Consider the following 18,513-nt stretch of genomic DNA (forward strand, 5'->3'; position numbering starts at 1 on the left):
CACTCATGGCATAGTGATTATTTCATCTTGCTAAATCACCTCTTCTCCTGCAAGGACTCTGCCTCCATAACTGGTTTGAAAGGAATGGTTTCCACCCTGACTCTCTTCTCGTGTCAGGGAAGCCTTTCTTTTCCTTAGGGATAAACGCTGTGATTTTTTCACCGAGGTGCTTGTGCTTAAAAAGGAAATGATTTTTCTTAATGCATAGCAAAGGCTGGTGTCAGCAAGCACCAGCAACATCAGCAGCAGAACCTCTGTAACCAGATGATGATGTTACTGTTGACCTCTACAGCCACCCTCAGATCTTTAAACTGGACCAAGAGTTGCTGGGTATCTGCAGACACTTAGCTGCTGATTCTTATATTGCAAAAGTCAGGTGTTTGAGGCTGATTTCTGCTCCATCTTCTAGTTCAGCTTTTTTAACCATTCTCCATAGACCCTTGTGGTTTTGAGAAAGGTAAATGAAAAACAACCTTAGTGTTGACAGGCTGCAAATTGCTATACAGGAGGTTGAGCTACTGTGGCAAAATGCTTAGAGATTTTTCTAAATCTGCAATCAGAATCTTAATTTAAGGAGCAGCACTTTATACCTTTACAGGCAGCCATAGCTCCCGTACAGAATTCAAGGAGTTCATTGAACTCAACACCTCACAATTGCCTCATCTATTAGACTATTAGCCAGTCTCAAATACTGGCTACAGCCAGATGCTTTGGGGTAAGGTCCACAGAAATTTGTAACAGAAAAGAAACCTACCCACAGACAAAACATCTTCCTCATACCAGTCATTTAGTGCCTGGATTATGCCTTAAAGCGAAGGAGGTTACATAAAGACTGCATTCAGTAATGAATTCTCAGTAGTTGTACCAGGAACAAATCTGACATTTGTCCTATTAGCCTCATTTGCAGTCTTATCCTGTGGCATTTACTTCCACATGTTCATTTTGCACCTTATTAAAAAAAAAAAAATTGCCAAGTATGGAGGCAATCAGGCTAAGAACTTGTCTTGTTTGCAGTAGAGCTATGGCCTTCTTGATATGTTTTGCCTTGGGATTGTTTTCCGAAGGACCATGAGCCCTGCACCTCTGTGGATTCATGGTCGCGGTGGCCTCCCCTCACTCCTTCCAGCTCCCAGTTACACCTCAGAGCTGCAGCTCTGAAACCTGCCTGAGGTCCTTGGGATCTGACCTGTTCAACACGGGGTTTTAATTAGCCAACAGAGACATTTTCACCACCGAAGGGACATGGCTTTCCTAGCTACACTCCTCTCCACCTTCGCTAGTTTAGGATTACTCTCTCTACTGCTGCCTTTCCTTGACCCCGTCTTTAGCCAACAAGTACTTCCACACCGTGGTCTATAATCTCCCTACTATATGTGTGTATACTTACATGCTGATTTACCTTCAGGATTTTGTGAGGCAGCAGGCTTAGCACCCTGAAACCAATAGATCCGCTGAGCTCCTGGAAGACACCAGGCCACTACACAACTGCTGTTGGTCTCATCTCCCTGGAAAAATGGCTTTTCTGCAAAGATGTACCCCCAGGTTGACACCTGTAATTCTACAGTAAGAGCAGTAGAGTGCACAGTATTACTACAAAAATATCAAATAGGCCCTTAAAAAGTAGTCTGGAGGTTTGTGCATGAATAATCACCCCAATTTCTCTTCTAGAGCCCATAGTTTTCCATGCGTTATAATGTTTTGAGATGTAAGGTGAAGTTTCCAGGGCAGCCCAAAGTGCCCATTAAAGCACTGGTAGACCCATCTCAGCCAGCTTTAATACACCTACTTGTGGAAGGCAGCGTTGGCTGTGGGTGGAGAGGTCCAGGCTGTCCATGTCCACCTAGGAACCTCTTGGAGCTGCTGGTGTTTTCTGTGGAGCCCGCACCACTGCAGTGCCGAGCAGACCCTGCCAGTGCTGGCCCCACAGCCTTGCGCGCCACGCTGGGGCTCCGGTTCCAGGCCAGGTCAACCCGTGCATCCATTTTGCATGAAGAGCAACCTGTCTCCTCACTTCGGGCATGATAATTACTCAAATGTAGATGCACAATTGTGCCCAGTTCTCAAGTCTCCTTTGAAAACGTAGCTCTGAGCATCTCCAGCTATCATGCTGTCATTTTTTCTCCCTTTCTGCATTTATCTGAGCCATTTGTTTTTCACTGTTGCAACACCGAGAAAAGAAGGTGATACAGACCTTGAACTGAGAGTGATGGGGGTTTTTTCTATCCTCTGGACAGACTTCTTTTTCCCATTCCTCCTCCAGTGTTTTACATCCTCAGCTCTCCATCTCTCTCTTGCTGTAAATATCCTTAACTCCCTGGATGCAACGGGTGGACTCAGGAAATGTACTGATGAATAAGCAGTGCTGTGCAGAAACCACCACTCTCACTCAGATCTCTGGAAATAAAAGTGGTTTTCAAAGCAGGATTGAAAAGAGGAGGTGATTCTGCGGGATCAATGGGAAATGTCCTGCGGTCCGATGACAGCATCATCTCTAACTTTCTTCAGGCCTCAGTAGGTCTGAGCTTCGCATTGTAGATTAAAGATAATAATCCTGGCGCAGAACAATACACGTCAGGCTGCTGGAGTTTAAAGGATGAGCGAGCAGCAGCTCAGAGGTATGTCCCATAGACCGAGGCCTGGCAGGAGAAGGGGACATGGCTTCCGTCAGTCCCCCCTGGTTTTCCTGCATAAACAGCCCCTGCATTTGAGCACGGGGACTAAGATGAGCACTAACAAATTTCTTGCTGTTCTATTTCTTCAACGATGGCTACTGGAAATACTCAAGAGTAAAAAGGCCTTATTTCAGCTGCTGCCAAAGTCAGCAGGAACAGACCTGAAAAAATTGACTGTAACATACCAATATTATAACACGTCTGGTGATTAAAGCTGGTTGACAAAGGCAGCCTTACCGATCCACTTCCATTCACACTGGGAATGCTAGAAGACCAAGTCTCTCCCAGTTCACACCATATTCCTATTTTTGTCCCCCTGCCATTCAGCTTCCATGCTAGTGGAGGAAATGTAATTAATGGAGGATGCCCAGCTAGTGTGCGATAAAGGAAGAAAGACAAATCTTGTTTTGTGTTATATTTATGCCTTGCCAGCAGCAAGAGAGTGACAAAGCAAAAGGATTTGGCCACCATAAAATAGGTGCTCAGTGAAATACAAATGCACTTTCTTCCTTCAGAAATAGAAAACTCCAGAGAAGTGTCTGAAACTTTCTCATGTTCGGCAAGATCATAAAATCCCAGAGGCCTTTGTGAGTAGTCCTATGATCATAAATCAGTGAAGCAGATCTATAAACAAAAATGTGTGTCTTGATTTGCCTCAGTCACACTGTTCAAGCACAGCAGGGGCAGATAGTTTTAGTCTTCCTCGAGATACTACCTGGAAGACATTTCTTCTTGGTAGCAAATCCAATCATCCTGACGAAGAGATGCATAGTCGAGTCTCTCAGAGCTGCAGGAGAGATATTCAGGAGAGATGCACACACACAGACACACACAGACACACACACACTCAGTGCTACTTGACCTCGTTTGCTTTCGAGAGGTCAGCTACATTTCCAAAGTAGCAGAATATCTTCAAGGAGAGCCGGAGATCTCGCCAGCCCACTTCAGAGCCTGTTGAGAAAAGGGAGAGGTACAGCATCCTGGGAAGAACAGCCATGGAAATAGGGACTTCAAGAGGGTCTTAATGCTTTAACTTCCTCTAGAGAAAGCCCAGAGTTACTTGGTATAATGATTTTAACCACGGCCTGTGTAATTGATTTTATTGCACTTGCTTGTTGCAACCTAGCAATAGTTGCATGGATTTTCTGTTTGTCTGTCTGTGGACAACATTTCTGACTGAGCTGAGCAGAAACATGAAGACTAGTTCTGGTCTATGCTGCCAATGGCAGAAGAGGCTGTTCAAAATCACTGCTGTTTCCTTAAGCATGGTTAAAAGCCATCTCCAGCTCTGCATCCTTTTACAGCTGCCTCTCCCCAAAGCCATGGTGGTGCTTAACTCAGTTCTCACCTTGTCCTTCACCTTCCTTAACCCCAGTGTCCCCTGTCCCGGCCAGCTTTCCTTCCCCAACCACCACACTATCCCATCACACCTCCAGAAAGGGTTTCATTTCTTAGGTGCAAAGCCACTTTCTCCTGGAAAGGTTTCCTGGGAGAAGCTGTCAGCTACCCTGAGAAAAGTATCTTTCCAAGCATAATTACATACCCGCACTAAATACAACCAGCCAAAGGACTTTTTTGTCACTGTAGCAATATTTATACTGGAAGTTCTACCATTACAGAAATGCTAAACCCATACCGCCAAACATCACCCCTGTAATTGTTTTTTGTGTGGACCAGGTGTTATCCTAGGAGAGGGGCTGGTTTCTGCCTCTGGCCGTGGGGCTGAGATCCAGTACTTCATACTGAAATTAGTTTGTATAAACTTAAAAAAATAAAGACAAAAGACCTGCACTACCATGGCCTAATAAAGCAAGTTGGGGAACAACTATGGTATTTTCTTAGTAAATTGAGAAATGTTCCAAACTCCAGTTTTAAAGTTCAGACCCCCAGAGAGATTGTTAGATTTTAATTGCTACCTTAATCAAAGTTTATTAGTGCTAACCAGAGCTCCTCATGGATTTAAAATTCAACCCATTTGTCAACTACTAATTATTTTAAGCAGACAAGCTGTTATTTTACCAGTTATATTAATGTAACTTCTCAGCATATGTGAAATACTACAAATAGCTTCAGAATGTTTGATCCTGAGACATAATTCAACAGACAATTCTTTGCAATGTTCTCACTTGTCTCTCAGACACCTATACCACCTCTTAGCCTTTCCTACAGGACTGCCTCCACCTCCTCCCGAAGAACATGCAAAACCGGAATCAGGTCCAACGTGTTTCAATGGGAGAAGGACATGTTCTTTCCATTTTCTTTTAGTTACCTCTCTCTTGAAGCACATGCTTCACGCATCAGGCTGAAGGTTTTAGTTGGTGGTTTGGTTTATAGTAAAGTCTCTGCCTAAAATCTTCAAAACCATCCTGGATGTTGGCGCTCACTTTGTAATTCCCCTACACCCCCACTACCTCTAATGAGCGTGCGGCTGCCTGTGATTCAGCTCATTTCTCCCTCTGTAAAGGGCAGGAGAGGGATGCCACCCTGCAGCTTCATATTCCCTATGTCTTGGCTGTGGCAGGGGCTTTACCTCCTGCTGAGTGGATTCAGCTTCAAGTCAGCAGCAGAGAGGAGCCCATCACCCCATTTCTGCATGACAACGCTCAGCTGTGATGTTGCCATGGGCTGAGTGTAAAATTGAAGCCTTATAGTCACCATGTGGGCATAATAGACCCTTATTTTTCTGTCATGATACATCTACCATACATTGCCAAGAAAGTGTGGGAAGAAAGAAATCAAACATCACTTCATTTAACTGCTTACTGGTCTTAGTATTTAGAAATCTGTGCTTTATATATTTCCATGCAGGTGGCTTTGTGCCTCTTGCTCTATTTTACTTCTGAAATACTGACTAGAAATTCCCATGCTGGCCTGGTCCCTTTAAGTGTCTTAATACACATGTAGGCAAAAAGCATCCATACCAATTATCAGGACTGAAATGATTCAATGTTGCCAAAAGACAGAACAAGAAAAGTTGAGGGATAATTGACTGTCAACACGGTTTGATTATTTTTTGACTTGCTTCAGGAGAAAATATCCAAGCATAATGGTCTCATTCATTACAATGAATATCCTTGAGCATGAACTGAAGAATTGTAGAATAACATGAAGATGTTAGAGAAGCAAGGATCCTGATCCTAACTCACAAAAACTTCTGCTGTGATTTATTTACATGGAGATACACCACTAAGCCAGACACATAGTCTGCACTTTCAAGGCTGTAGCGGCTGCCACTTCGGTGCCAGCCCCAGGTTGCAAAACCCACCCAGCGGGAGCTGGAGCATTGGTTGTAGTGAGAGCTCGCAGTCGTGTCTAGCAGGATAGGAAGCAGGATGATTTTCTCAGTTTTGACAAGGACATCATTAGCTACCCTCACCAGAGCAGAATCCGCCAGCACCAGGGCAAATACAAAGTCATGGAGGCACCTCCTTTGGACAAATGTCCACACGTGAGCCCCCACTGCTTTTGCAATATCTCGTAAGAAAGAAGGAAGGAAAGGAGATAGACACAAAATAACTAAAAGTCTCCAGCCAGCAAAATCTGGATTAGGACCAAATTACTCAAATGTCGGGAGCATTAAGCACTGTATGAACATTTATTAAATTATTTATATGCTTGACAAGCAGCAGAGTTGGAGAAAATGAAATACATTGTGATAGGTGACGGGCAATAGCCCTTTGGCAAAAACAAGTAAGAACCGAAATACCAGCAGATAGTGAGCACTGAAATCCAACTGCATTGGTAAATTATTTAAAGCATATTTCCAACCTGTCATTTGAAGCTGAAATATTATTTCCCCTTCAGTAGAATATAGCTGTCAAGGGAGGAAAATAGCAATGAAGACTTCCATGTTCAAAGGGAAAATCAAGAACATTATTCACCAACATTTTGTTCAACCAAAAATATTGCCATAGATAGTGTTATGGATAACTAGACCTGAGAAGTAAAGTTGAGTCCAGCAAATATACTGACAGAAAAACTGGGTAAATTCAATTAACCTTGCAGCTTAACGCACCCAACCACAGAAAACTAAGAAGAAAGTTTCATGATGCAGGAAGTGGGCAAGAATTCAATCTTTCAGGCTGATTATGGCATGAAAGAGGGTTATCGCTTTTGTTCTGTCACTTCTTTTTTTCCCCCTTCACCAGGTATGGGGAGGCAGCAGCCATCCTGGGCAAAAATATCTCCTTTTTAGCTTCCACATCTCCCTATTAAGTCAGTAGCATGAGGCTCTAGATTATCCGAAGTGAGATCCTGAAGTAGCCAAAAACATCTTCATCAAGTATAAACCTAGTGAGGTGTTCTCTTTCTCCCCCCCCCCCCCCTTTTTTTGGTAGCTGTTTTACTCTTGCACTTTTTTTAACAAACATTCTTTTATCCTTCAGTTTTACTGAGTGATAAAGATGAACGTCCATAATGTAAAACAAGCCATTTCGCAACAAATGTGTGGCAAATCTTAAAACCAGGTGTCTCCTGTACCTTCACATTTGCCCAGTTCTCCCATATACCCTTCCAGGATCTCCCAGATTTCATAGCTTTGTCTCTTTCTTTGAAAGATCCATTCAGGTTTGAGACTGGCATCCTGAAGATCAGGAGAGGAGGAAGTTTTTTTTGTGAACACTGACAATGAAGAATGTTTTCTGGCATTTAGCAAGGTAATAGAGAGCTCTGAGGTCTCCAGAGAGTTGGATACTCAGGTGTTACCCTTGCGTACAATTAGGAATAATAAGCCTTATATCAAACACTTATGTATGAATCATGCCTTTTTACTATCACCTACAATAAATCTGAAAATACTTTAGCCACAGGATTAAAACTGTGCATAGAAATAATGTTAAATGATCTCATCAGGTATCCAGTCAAGCTCAGGAATGCTACCATTACTCAGTGCTCTGACATCTTCACAAATCCCATCTTGAGCAAGAGATGCATTTAAGTTGTTCTGCCTCAGATGTTGTTTCTTATGAACAAATGATTTCTCCATGAAGGGAGATTTATGAATGGGAAAGCTGGTAGAATGTTTTTGTGATAGCAATATGATAAATTTTGTCTCTATGCAATTTATTTCCATCTGTTCTGTATCTGATTAGCTCCTGCAGAGTGTGTGATTAACTTAACTTCTCGAGATCATTAGCTGTTCTGCATTCCCATTATAGTTCATCACTGTGGGACTGCACACAGGCTTAAAAATGTTACATGTTAATTACTCTTAATATCCTAATCTGCACTGACTCTCTTATGATGTTCATGGATCTAAGGAGAGAAGGCTTGTTACCAGAAAAACATCACTAAGCTGGAGCAAACACAAAATGCTAATGAAAATACAGTTTAAGTGGATCCACTTTCTGACCTCAATACTAGAGCAAAATTAAACTCTAAGGAGTGAGGCGGAAATGTGAAAAAGAGATCTTAGCTGGCTTTTTGTTTCCAAACTCATGCCAGGAAGATTTCACACTCTCACTCTGCCAGTTGAATTTGTGTCAGTCTTTGACCCTAACAGACTTCCAGTTTTCTTCTTTTTGGTCATGAAAAATGCTTGTCTCCTGACAGAGCTTTCTATACGGTGTGGGTAAAATGTTCAAACTGTGGATGAGCACAGAAATAACCTAATCACAATTAGCACTTACTCTGTGATCTCTTGGCCCACTACAAATTTAGGACTATGCCCTTTAATCCCCTCACTGCCAAGGGTGGCAGGGAGGCCCAGAGGGATAAGGTGCCATATTCCAAGTCCCACCCTGCGCTCAGTAATGAAACTGAGCTGAGAACCCACCCAGCATCCAGTCCAGCAACATTTCCTTACTCCTTTTATTGTGAGAAACATATGAATTCTGGGGGACCTCTTGGAAGAGTTTGTGCCTGGTCTCTCTCCCAGGTAGGTGCCAGGATGCTGCCATGTTTCCCCATTGGCCCTGCTCAGCTGTGTCCTGGCTTCAAAGGTTGCCTCTGTAGTTGATAGCTGACTGTAACATTTTGGCATCAGATACCTGTGCCTGTGAACAATGTTTTGTATCATTACAACCTTTATTTTAAATGTCTCAGGATGACATTTAACGCTTTAGAAAAGGCCTCACTAGGGGAGAGTTAAGCTGCTCCTCAGTCTTTTTGTTCTTACTCTTTGTGCTTACAGCTCCCAGAAGATGGACAGGGAGACATCTGAGATTAGATTAGAGCAAATCAAGCTATCATATTCTGTTGCCTTGGATATGAAATATGGAACCTGTAGTGACCTAGAGCTAGATATAATAGTCTAGGGTTTAGAGTATGATAATAACCAGAGTCTTCCATGGCCACATCTCATATCATTTTAAATATTAACGGTAGGATTTTGGTATCTTGCCTTTGATCCCCAAATTAAAGCAACAACGGGATACAATGTCTGTTATCAGATTTTTATGTACTATTTCTGGTTACTGGGGAAAAGGGGGAATCATTTCAGTTGGCCAGCGAAACCCCTCTGCTCTCATTGTAGAGGCAGTGTTACATGCACCGCTGTCTGGAGATACGAGAGGACCTCGCTGGGGTGGCAGGGCGTGAGCATACGGACACGCAGCTGCCAAGGGAGCAGGCACAGAGCACCTAGAGCTCCGCCTGCGCTCTGCGTCTCAGGGCATCCTTGATGCGAGGATGACAGCTATGTCAAATTGCATCCCACTGTCAGGGGTGTTTTCAACAGCAACGACCAGCAATAAAACGTGACAGGCAGGTTTGTGTAAGTTAGAACTAGAAATGTGTGAAGATCAAGCCCTTGCTCAAATACCTCGTTAGAGCTCCAAGTCAAACACAGGCTTTGTCACCTGGCCCTATTCCTATTTATCCATTATTTATGTTTCCATACAGGGACACATTTGTCTGGGAAAAGGACCAGTGCACATATTCTGCAGTACCAGTGCTCACTGGTGTTGGATATCCAGTCAAGCATTTCAGGCTTCTTAGTTTGTTCTTTTACTTTCATATTCTTTTACGCTTCCTCAGATCTGCAGATTTAGTTTAGACATTTATTAAACAAATGACCTAAGAGACGAAAGATTGGAAAGATTTGATACTAAAATCTGGTGCTAAGTAATACACTCTAAACCAAGCCGCACTGAAATTGCTGAAATGGGTCTCCGTTTTTCCCTTTCTAGGGTATCGTTTTTCAGTTTCCACATTCTCCCCTCTCCCAGGAACTGGCTATGAAAGCAGTTGCTGCTTTCTTTCATCACTCACAATTGCAAACCTATCCTGCCCTGTTATATCTAAGGAATGGCATTTAGCTGATAACTGCTAAATACTTGGCACGGAAATTTGGAAAGCTATGCAAAGATGGGATTTAATTAGATGGTAATTTATTTTCTGGAAAAGAAAAATCTTTGGATTCTATCAGATACATTCTGTGAACACCAAATATGAGTATCATTGCCAAATGTTCTTTTTGGCATGCCAATGCCATGTGCGTTTCCTTTTCCTGCTTTGTCTCCCACAGGTTGCCATATCAAGAATTATGGCAGTTTGCTTATTAAAGGCTGAAATTATCCACTGGGTGGTTAAAAAATGCTAATTCTGGACACTGAGTGAGATAACCAGTAATTTTGTAAAGTACATTTAGTCAAATAAGTTTTTTTGGCAGTCGACTGTTGATGTAGCAGAACGTGCTTCTCTGATTGACATATGCTAACAATACTGCCCCCACAGTCAGGGGGAGGATAATTTACTTTTCATTTCCATTGGAAATGAGGTGAACCAGAATGTGGTAGGTTGTTAAATCCCATCTATGTGGTTTAATTGATTTACTCAAAAACACACACGGAATGATACTGTGCATCCTTAGGAGACGAATCCTCTCGATCACCAGCAAAGGCACATCTCCTGAGATGCTTCTCAGCCCCTTTTGGCTTTAGAAGCCATTTCCCAAGGCATGTCCTCAGGATCCAAGGGGTCACTGAACTGACAGAGAGCCCCTGCATGAAGAAAGATTCCAGCAGAAAGCTGGAAGAATCACAGCTGGTTTTGCACCTGAAGGTGTTTCTCGGCCAGGTTTTGGGAAAGCTGAAGGCTTCCCGCAGGCAGATGTGATGAGAGGAAACACAAACTGAGATAAGCTTAGTCAGTCCGGGTGAGTTTTCACCAGGTCGCTGTCTCCCCCACTTCCCATCCTCTTCAGTTGTGCTTCTCATATCCCCAGACTGGAGGGAGAACAAATCCTTCTGCCCCGGCAGCAGCGCTCGCTGCTGGAAACGGCCCCTTGCCGTGCCGGGGTCTCTGGCCTCACCTCTCCCTCAGCTTTGGTCAGTCTTTTTGGCAGGTGGCAGCATCTGTCTCCGGACACATGTTGCTGAGAGAAACCCAGTATTTAGTTTTTGCTGTCGCTTTCTCATTAATCAGGTGCCGGGGCAGGAGGCGCGAGGTTGCCTTCCTCCTGCGTCTCACTCCAACGGTGTCACCAGGAGGAACTGCTCTGCTCTCTGCTGCAAAAACTTTGTCATAACTCAGGGCTAAAATTATCCCTTCATCTCAGGCTGTTTCTTTCCAGCTGTCCCACACGTCCGCTTCTGGTAGCTTGTTCCTGCTGTCACTGCTTCCTGGCAGGTCTCTCTGAAATCTGGAACTGCTGGTTTCTGGGATGTACCAGTGCCAAACGACACAGCACGGTACTGCCATGGCTACTGGCGTTTCATGCTTTATTTCATACTCTGGCATTTTTATTTCGTGCTTTGTGTTATATATTTATTTAGGCAAAGAGACCTTTTCATGGGTAAATACAAAACACAAGTTCAAAAAATATTTATGTTTTCCAGTTTCAATAAAAGAGTGTTTTGTGATACAAAGTCTTTCATTCATAATATTTTGGATCATTCTGGTTTTTGGCTTTTTTTATTATAAGTACTTCCAATGGACGTGTTTAATTTGTTACCCTATCTCCAGGAAGACTAGATCCAGGCTTTAACCTGATTTTAAGCTTTAAACTGATTAAGCAGTCTCAGACCTAGTAAAATACTTAAAAATATCTGTTAACAGTTCTATACCCTTTCAAAAGTGTGCACTGAAGGATCATGGAAATAGTTACTTACTGGCACTCAGGTGATTCAGGCAATCGGATCTGGCTTGGAGCAAAACTGCTCTGCTGCAGCTAGTGCAGGATCTTGCTCTGATGTTCCCTCAGGTGGGGTAAAGAATTCCTAATCAGATCCCTTATTTTACACATGTCTTTCTCCTGCTTTAAAAATAATAGTCACTAATGTCACAGAAATAAAGAAAATCAGAAAGTGAATGCCAGGACTCCACTAACTCTCCATCTCCTCACTTGGAGTGAGCTTCCCTTCTGAGTGCTTTAAGTCTGGGTTTGCCAGTTAGGAAGGCTTTTGCTGCCCGTTATTAAAGGGGAAATGCCCTGTGAGTCTAACTGAAAATCAAAAGTAGCTCAGTGCATTTGTATGCAGATGTGATTCCTTAGGGAAGGATTCTGATCTTATATGAAAGTCATAACATTAAATTACAAGGAAGAGGAGCAGACCTGTACTTGGCTTGTGCCATTGCAGAGTGACTAGACAAATTCCCTTTGTACCTTCCGAGTCCTCTCAGCTCATCCCTAGCCCTCAGCAACACACCTCTCCCATTAGCAAGCAGCGGGGCCTGAAAACTGGTCTCTCTTATTTTCTTTACTTGGAGGTAAGTTTTTCCTTCGGCACTATGATACTAGAAAAAAACATTTTGGGGGGAATTTGCCACCGCCTTGTCCCCTTAGAGATGCTGCTCCAGGCTACTATGCAGAAGTAGATAAAAGCCATGACCTGGGCAGTTGAAGACCCCTCATGTGCTGGGACAGGGTGGATAAACCCAGCCTGGATGGCTTCCAGCAAACCCCGGGAGATCTTGTTCCTGTGGCTGGGCTGGACACACAGCAGGGATCACTACGCTGGGGTGAGGCACAGAACAAGCTGCACCTTTACTTTCCGTAAATGCATAAAATTTCTTTAACAGATGTAATTTTTCCCCTCCTCCCTTTCAAATATATAGACACTAAAGTCTGGGTTTGTAGGAAGAGGGGAAATGGAAGTTCCCAACTGAAAAAACATCTCTTTCCAAAGTGGCCTTTGGGTATGCGTTCCTCCAAAAGTGACCCTGGAGCCCTACTGAATAAACCTTCACAAAACTTCTAATTTACAGGACCTATTTAAGCCCTGTGGGGAGTCATTAATCTAAGTTATATGTCTATCTTACCTATCACCATTGTGACTGAACTGATGTCTGCTCTCAGTGGTAACCCAGGGAAACCATGGCAGCTGAATAATTTGAGGGACAACGTGGCAAAAGCAAATCACGTCAGCATGAAGCTCAGCAGAGCCAGGGGAGATGTTTTCAGTACAAAAGATTTAGGAAAAGTCACAAACCCAAGAACTGGGTTCTTATTTGGTTTCACTTGATTTTGCTTGTCCATTCCCCTGTGTCTCTCCGACACTTTCTTTCTATTTTGAAAGAACAAGAAAATTCACATCATGCCGAATTCTCCAGTCTCCTCCTGCTCAGATAAACAACACAAAGTAGGATTTTTATTGAGCTGATTGAGATAGGCTGATAACTGGCTTTTTGCCTTCCAGAAGTGTGACTTAATTTCCATGAATTTCTGCTTGTCTTCTCATGAGCTTATGTAGCCCCATCGCCAGCCTTGCTCTGTCTTCTGTGCCCTGCAAAACCCTGGCTGATTTTAAGGCTTCATATGTGGGGCTGAGTTAAAGCTTCCTTTGGAAACAGAGGGCTAAGAGAAAGCTAGGAAGCATTGAGTGTTACTGCCCAAGTGGTGCTGGAAGAAAAGGTTGTTATTTTATACAAGACAAAGTGCAATTCGGTCTTGAGGAATAAACCCACCCCACAAATGCTACAAGCTTGGTGCCTGAACAGCTTTTAGGACCACACTGATTGCAGGAGCAATAGCAGCATGGAAGTGGGTTAGTGTTTCATTCTCTCTTGCCAGTGGCAAACATTGTAGTATTGAATTTTCTTTTTTTTCCACGAGGATTTAGCACACAGTTACAGGGCTTTTTACACTAGAGAGCAGTCTGTGCTGAGGCTTTCTGTGTACAGCTTTGTACAGCTTCTGCAATATGTTCAGGCTTCAGAAGTCACTGCCCATCGTGGTGTCGAGTAGAGATGTTGGATTTGGTGATTTTACACTGATGCAAACATGTCAATTTTAATGGAGAACTGAATCAAACTGAACCTTTCTTGGTAATAGCAGAAATGAGCCCAAGCCACTCTGGTTGTGGATCCAAGCAGCCCTGAATACTAAAGTAGTTTGGATACAGTATCATGCAAAATGTCCTTTCCATGATGAGCCAGACTAAAGCCCTAGACTTTCAAAGAAAAAATGTACATGGATTCTGTCTAAAGCCCCACTTTCATTTCTCCTATTCTGGTGAGAAGCATGTGTTGAGGTGTAAGGGCCCTCAGAAAAAATGGCTGTTAGTGAAGGGAAAGTAAAAAAAGCTGCAAAAAAATGGAAAACTGTTAGGGCCTTGTGAAATAGTAAAAATTTTGCTTCAGCATTAGATATGAGTGCTTTGGAGCTTGAGTCATTTTCCCACATGAGAAATCTGCATCTTTAACTTTAATTTTCAACTCCGATTGCTTCAGGTAGATCCCAGAGAGAGATCTGTGAGGTACAAAAGGACACAAAGACTCACAAAGGTGTTCACTGACAGCCATAACTGTTTTAGTCCCACAGACATTAGGAGTTTCAGCACTGCAGAAAATCCCATTAAACACCTGTATACGGTCTTCTGCTCCTGAAGATCTTTGAATGTGTAGTACTGCGATCCCAGACCAGCTCCTCTTGAAGCCAGTGGAGAACTTTCTGTTGTCTTCGCAGAGAGGTGTTCGAGGCATCAGCTCCAGCAGTGTGCAAAGTCACCTGAAAATGAAGTGTTACTGCATTGCTATACAGAATTGGCTGGAGTCTGAACTCATAAAACCCAGAAAACATAACACTGGAATACCAAGGGTTCAGAGGAGGGAGATTAGCTTTCATAGCTCTTATTGTGCTCGGGAGTTTGTGCTTGCAAATAATTCTTTCCTCAAATTAAAACCTTCTGCCTCTGGGGAAAATATTGAATTTTTTTTAACTATATGAGAGTTTTGGTACAAATGAAGACAGGGGAAAAAAATCTTTAACTATAGCCTTTCATGGAAAGCATGCAATTTTTACAATTTTATCATAACAATTCATAAAAGGGAAAGTCAATACTATTCTAGACAGTTTCTCAAGCTCTTTGCAGACTGTATAATACAATTAAGGAATGAATCAAGGTTTTAAAGAAAGCTCAGAAAAGACTTTTTGAGCTCTGTGTAATTATATTAGGCAAGACTAATTTATAGCTAGGGCAAAGTTTTTGAACAAAATCCAGCAAACTGAATCTCAGGTGACAGAGTTAAGCATTTCCCTTTACTGATTTGCAAACATTGTTCAAGAGGTAGGAAAGAAGGACATTCAGCAGCTAAAGCAACAGAAATAGACATGTGAGACCACAAGGCTCATTTCTGAGTCTGACCTGATAAGTCTGGACAAGTCATTTCATCCTTGCGTGCTCCAGTTCAGCCCAGCTGTATTGTGAAGGTTAAATAAATAAACCCAGTTCTTTACAAGCACAAATTACTCTCTCAGTGAAACTGTGTCACTTTGTACCAGATGAGAACTTGGTCCCTGCTGCTTAATGATCTTTCTAATGTCTTGAGAAGACTCCAAAAGATAAGTCATTTTTTATGTTCAGGGGGCGTGATGCCCGTTATCTTTTGGAAGGTAAAGGTAGCTTAGAAAACTACTATATCTTTTAACAAAAGAGGCCATTAACAGCTTATAATGGTGTTGTATATCTAGGAATTTCCTCAGGAAATTGTCCATCGAGGAGTTCTATTGTTATTACTAGCATAAACCAAGATAGATGTTCTCACAGTTGTGGGTTGCTAGAGACAAAACTCAGCTGGTATTTTTATTAAATGCATCAAGCTCTGGAGCACATACTGTACAGAGATTTGATCTCACTAAAGAAAACTTTGGCAACAACAATGCTGCCTGTCTCTGCCAAAAGAGGAATTGTATTTTTCTTAAATTTTTGAAAAAAGAAACTTAAGTGCTTCTAATTGTCACTGCACCTGCTACCCATATGCTTATATGCTACCTATTTCTTTGTTTTATGGGTACTGTGTTGCATTCTGGGTGGTTTGGGATTCTTTTTCCACCTTTATCTTCAACTCTGGCATTTCTGAATCCCTCTAGAGCAAAGAGAATACATATCTGACCTAGATTTAGATATACAGCTGGTGAATGCCTGTATACTTTGGTGATCATGCTGCGTGTGAGTGGCGAGGGGATGTCTCCATAAAAAAAGATGGAGCACTCATTTGCAGATGAGGCTTTCCCAGCTCTTCAGTCTGCAGAAGTATGAGTGGTTGGCTTAGGGTGCAGGGTTACTTCTGTATTTTAGGGCACTCAAGTGCAAGAGTAATGTGGCTATTTGGCAGAAAAAGTTAGAATGCTTGGACTGCTATGACATGGGCAAAACTCCATGTTGTTTTTGCTGTTTTTTTTTTTTTTATCACTTTTAATAAAACTGCTTCCATACTTCCAGTAATTTATAGCACACAATTTAACTAACATTAATCTTTTGAAATTTTAAAACTGTCCCAGTTTATGCTGCATTGTGATCTGTCAAGTTTCCAAGAGACAGGAGTTATCACAGAGGCTTGTGGGGAGGAAAACCCTGCCCGTCTGATGACGGTGTCTGTGGACCCCTGTGGATGTACAGCCATTGTCCATGCCGCTGCTTTCATTGCAGACAAATAGGCGGGCAGAAAATCTCAGCTTCCAGCCAAAGGATTTCATAAGATGTGGAAGTGAAAGACAAAACTAAGAAGGTCAAGGTCAAAATAGAGATCCTAATGTAGGTACAGTTGCACCAATTCAGTTCCTACAAATGTACAGTTCCCACTGTCTTAGATCACTGAAATACACGAGAGAGAAAGCATCCTTCTCATCAGCTTGGGCCATGGGACATTCAGTCAATGGGAAGACTTTAAGGGACTTTTGATTTGGTCCACACTCATCACAGTGATGTGATACGCTTCCTCCTGAGCCGTACTGCGGAGAGGAAGGGTCTTGCTCTCAGTCCCTGTGTGCTGATGAGGAGGGCACCATCCCATCATGTCAGCCTGACACAAACACGCAGGCAGAGCTATTGGTGCCTCTTCTTCCCCAGGCTGCCTCTCATTAAACTTGTTTCCAATTGGCTTTATAGACAGCACAGAAGGCACTCAGAAAGACTTCCTGCTTTTATTTGACACGAACAGTGACTTCCACTTGATTCAATCACTGCTTAATCTGATCCTCCATTTAATTTTATCAAAACTGTAGTAATCAAATAATTTGCACTAAAAACAATATAACTTCCACTTGTTTATTCTGACCAATTTTAATCCTTTAAGGTACAAGGTTTATTGGATAATTTGATCAGTAGATAACAGAAAGCTGTCATTAAACCTACCAGGAAAGGCCATAACACAAAAAAGAGAGTAAAAAGATTCCAAGGAGAGCTCACAATAAAGAAAAAATACAGTAATATACTGTTATTTAGAAATCATTCTATGAACAATGAAAGCTAAGAAGTATCCTGTTGTTCACAAGACAGAAAGATCAAAGGCATATTTTGGTCAAGACATTTCTGGCAATGAACTGCACTGAAAAGGGGAAGACAGCATAACTGAATGCAAGCGACTTTGTCTTTCTTGAGGTTGACCCACCTGAATGAATGCATGTCAGTGTTATTTAAGCTTTCCCTCTGTGCAATAAGCCGCCTTCTTCAAAAGCCAAAATCAGCAGAGTAAGAGCTTGGAAAAGATTTCCATTGTGTGCTGTTTGTCTGTTGCTATGTGAAATAAAATACAATCTCTTGGTTTACTGATCATTTTCCTCCTTTGACTGTGCCACATCTCTCCCCCACAGGTCAACACTTTCATCTCTTTCGTGTTCCCCATGGTCGTCATTTCTGTGCTGAACACTATCATTGCCAACCAGCTCATGGTCATGTTCAAGCAGGCTGCCCAAGAGAACCAGGTTTGCACTATCGGAGGGCAGCAGACGATGCTCAGCATGTCTATGGAGCCCAGCCGGGTGCAGGCCTTGAAGCACGGCGTGAGGGTCCTACGTGAGTACTCACACCCTTTGGCACTGAGCAAGCTAGGGGTGCCTATGCAAATGTGCTTTGAAGAGTAACAGATTGCAATTGTTAAACGCTTTCATTCAAAACATATCTTCAATGAAAAATAGCTTTTTTGAATCCCCCAAATGCCCCCAAAAGATTTGACATTTCCAAAATTGTCCAGTTTTCTTCTCATAGCCCAAAATTTTGGGAAGAAAAATCTTTTCTTCTTTTGTGATCTTTCTTTCTTCTTCAACTTATTGTTGAGTTGCCAAGAGCTTTCTACGGAATTTTATAATCTATTTTCCTTTTTATTTTCTTTTTCTCTCTTAGTCACTTTTCTCAGTCCTAATCTTCAGTTAAAGGATAAAAGGAAGTTTCATGTAGAAAAAGGGAGCTAGAGAGAGAGAGAGATTTAGGCATTATTTGATTTATTGTGTTCAATGGAGCAGAAGTTGAAAAATGAAAATTCTGAATTTAAGAAAAAAAATCATATTCTGTGAAATAGAAACAACTTGAAAATAACAAGTGTTTCCATTTTGTTTTCTACTTTTGGCCAGCTCCAGTCTGAATACTTCTCTTTCACGTGTTGCTGTGAGTGGATGAGGGAGTTGGCATAGTTTAAAAACCAGACAAACTCATCTTGTGGGATTGGTTTTGAATAGATGGGCTCT

At 42.3% G+C, this 18,513-nt stretch overlaps 1 protein-coding gene across 1 annotated transcript in view; it reads left to right on the top strand.

Moving 5' to 3' along the window:
- The window catches only part of NTSR1 (neurotensin receptor 1), a 65,689-nt gene that overhangs the window by 26,456 nt on the left and 20,720 nt on the right, over nt 1-18,513 (top strand). Inside the window, exon 2 of the mRNA XM_026092926.2 lies at nt 17,644-17,845. Coding sequence (XP_025948711.1) covers nt 17,644-17,845 — 202 coding nt within the window. The remainder of the gene's footprint in view (nt 1-17,643; nt 17,846-18,513) is intronic.

Source organism: Dromaius novaehollandiae, chromosome 16 (assembly GCF_036370855.1).
Source record: "Dromaius novaehollandiae isolate bDroNov1 chromosome 16, bDroNov1.hap1, whole genome shotgun sequence".
Classification (NCBI taxonomy): Eukaryota; Metazoa; Chordata; class Aves; order Casuariiformes; family Dromaiidae; genus Dromaius; species Dromaius novaehollandiae.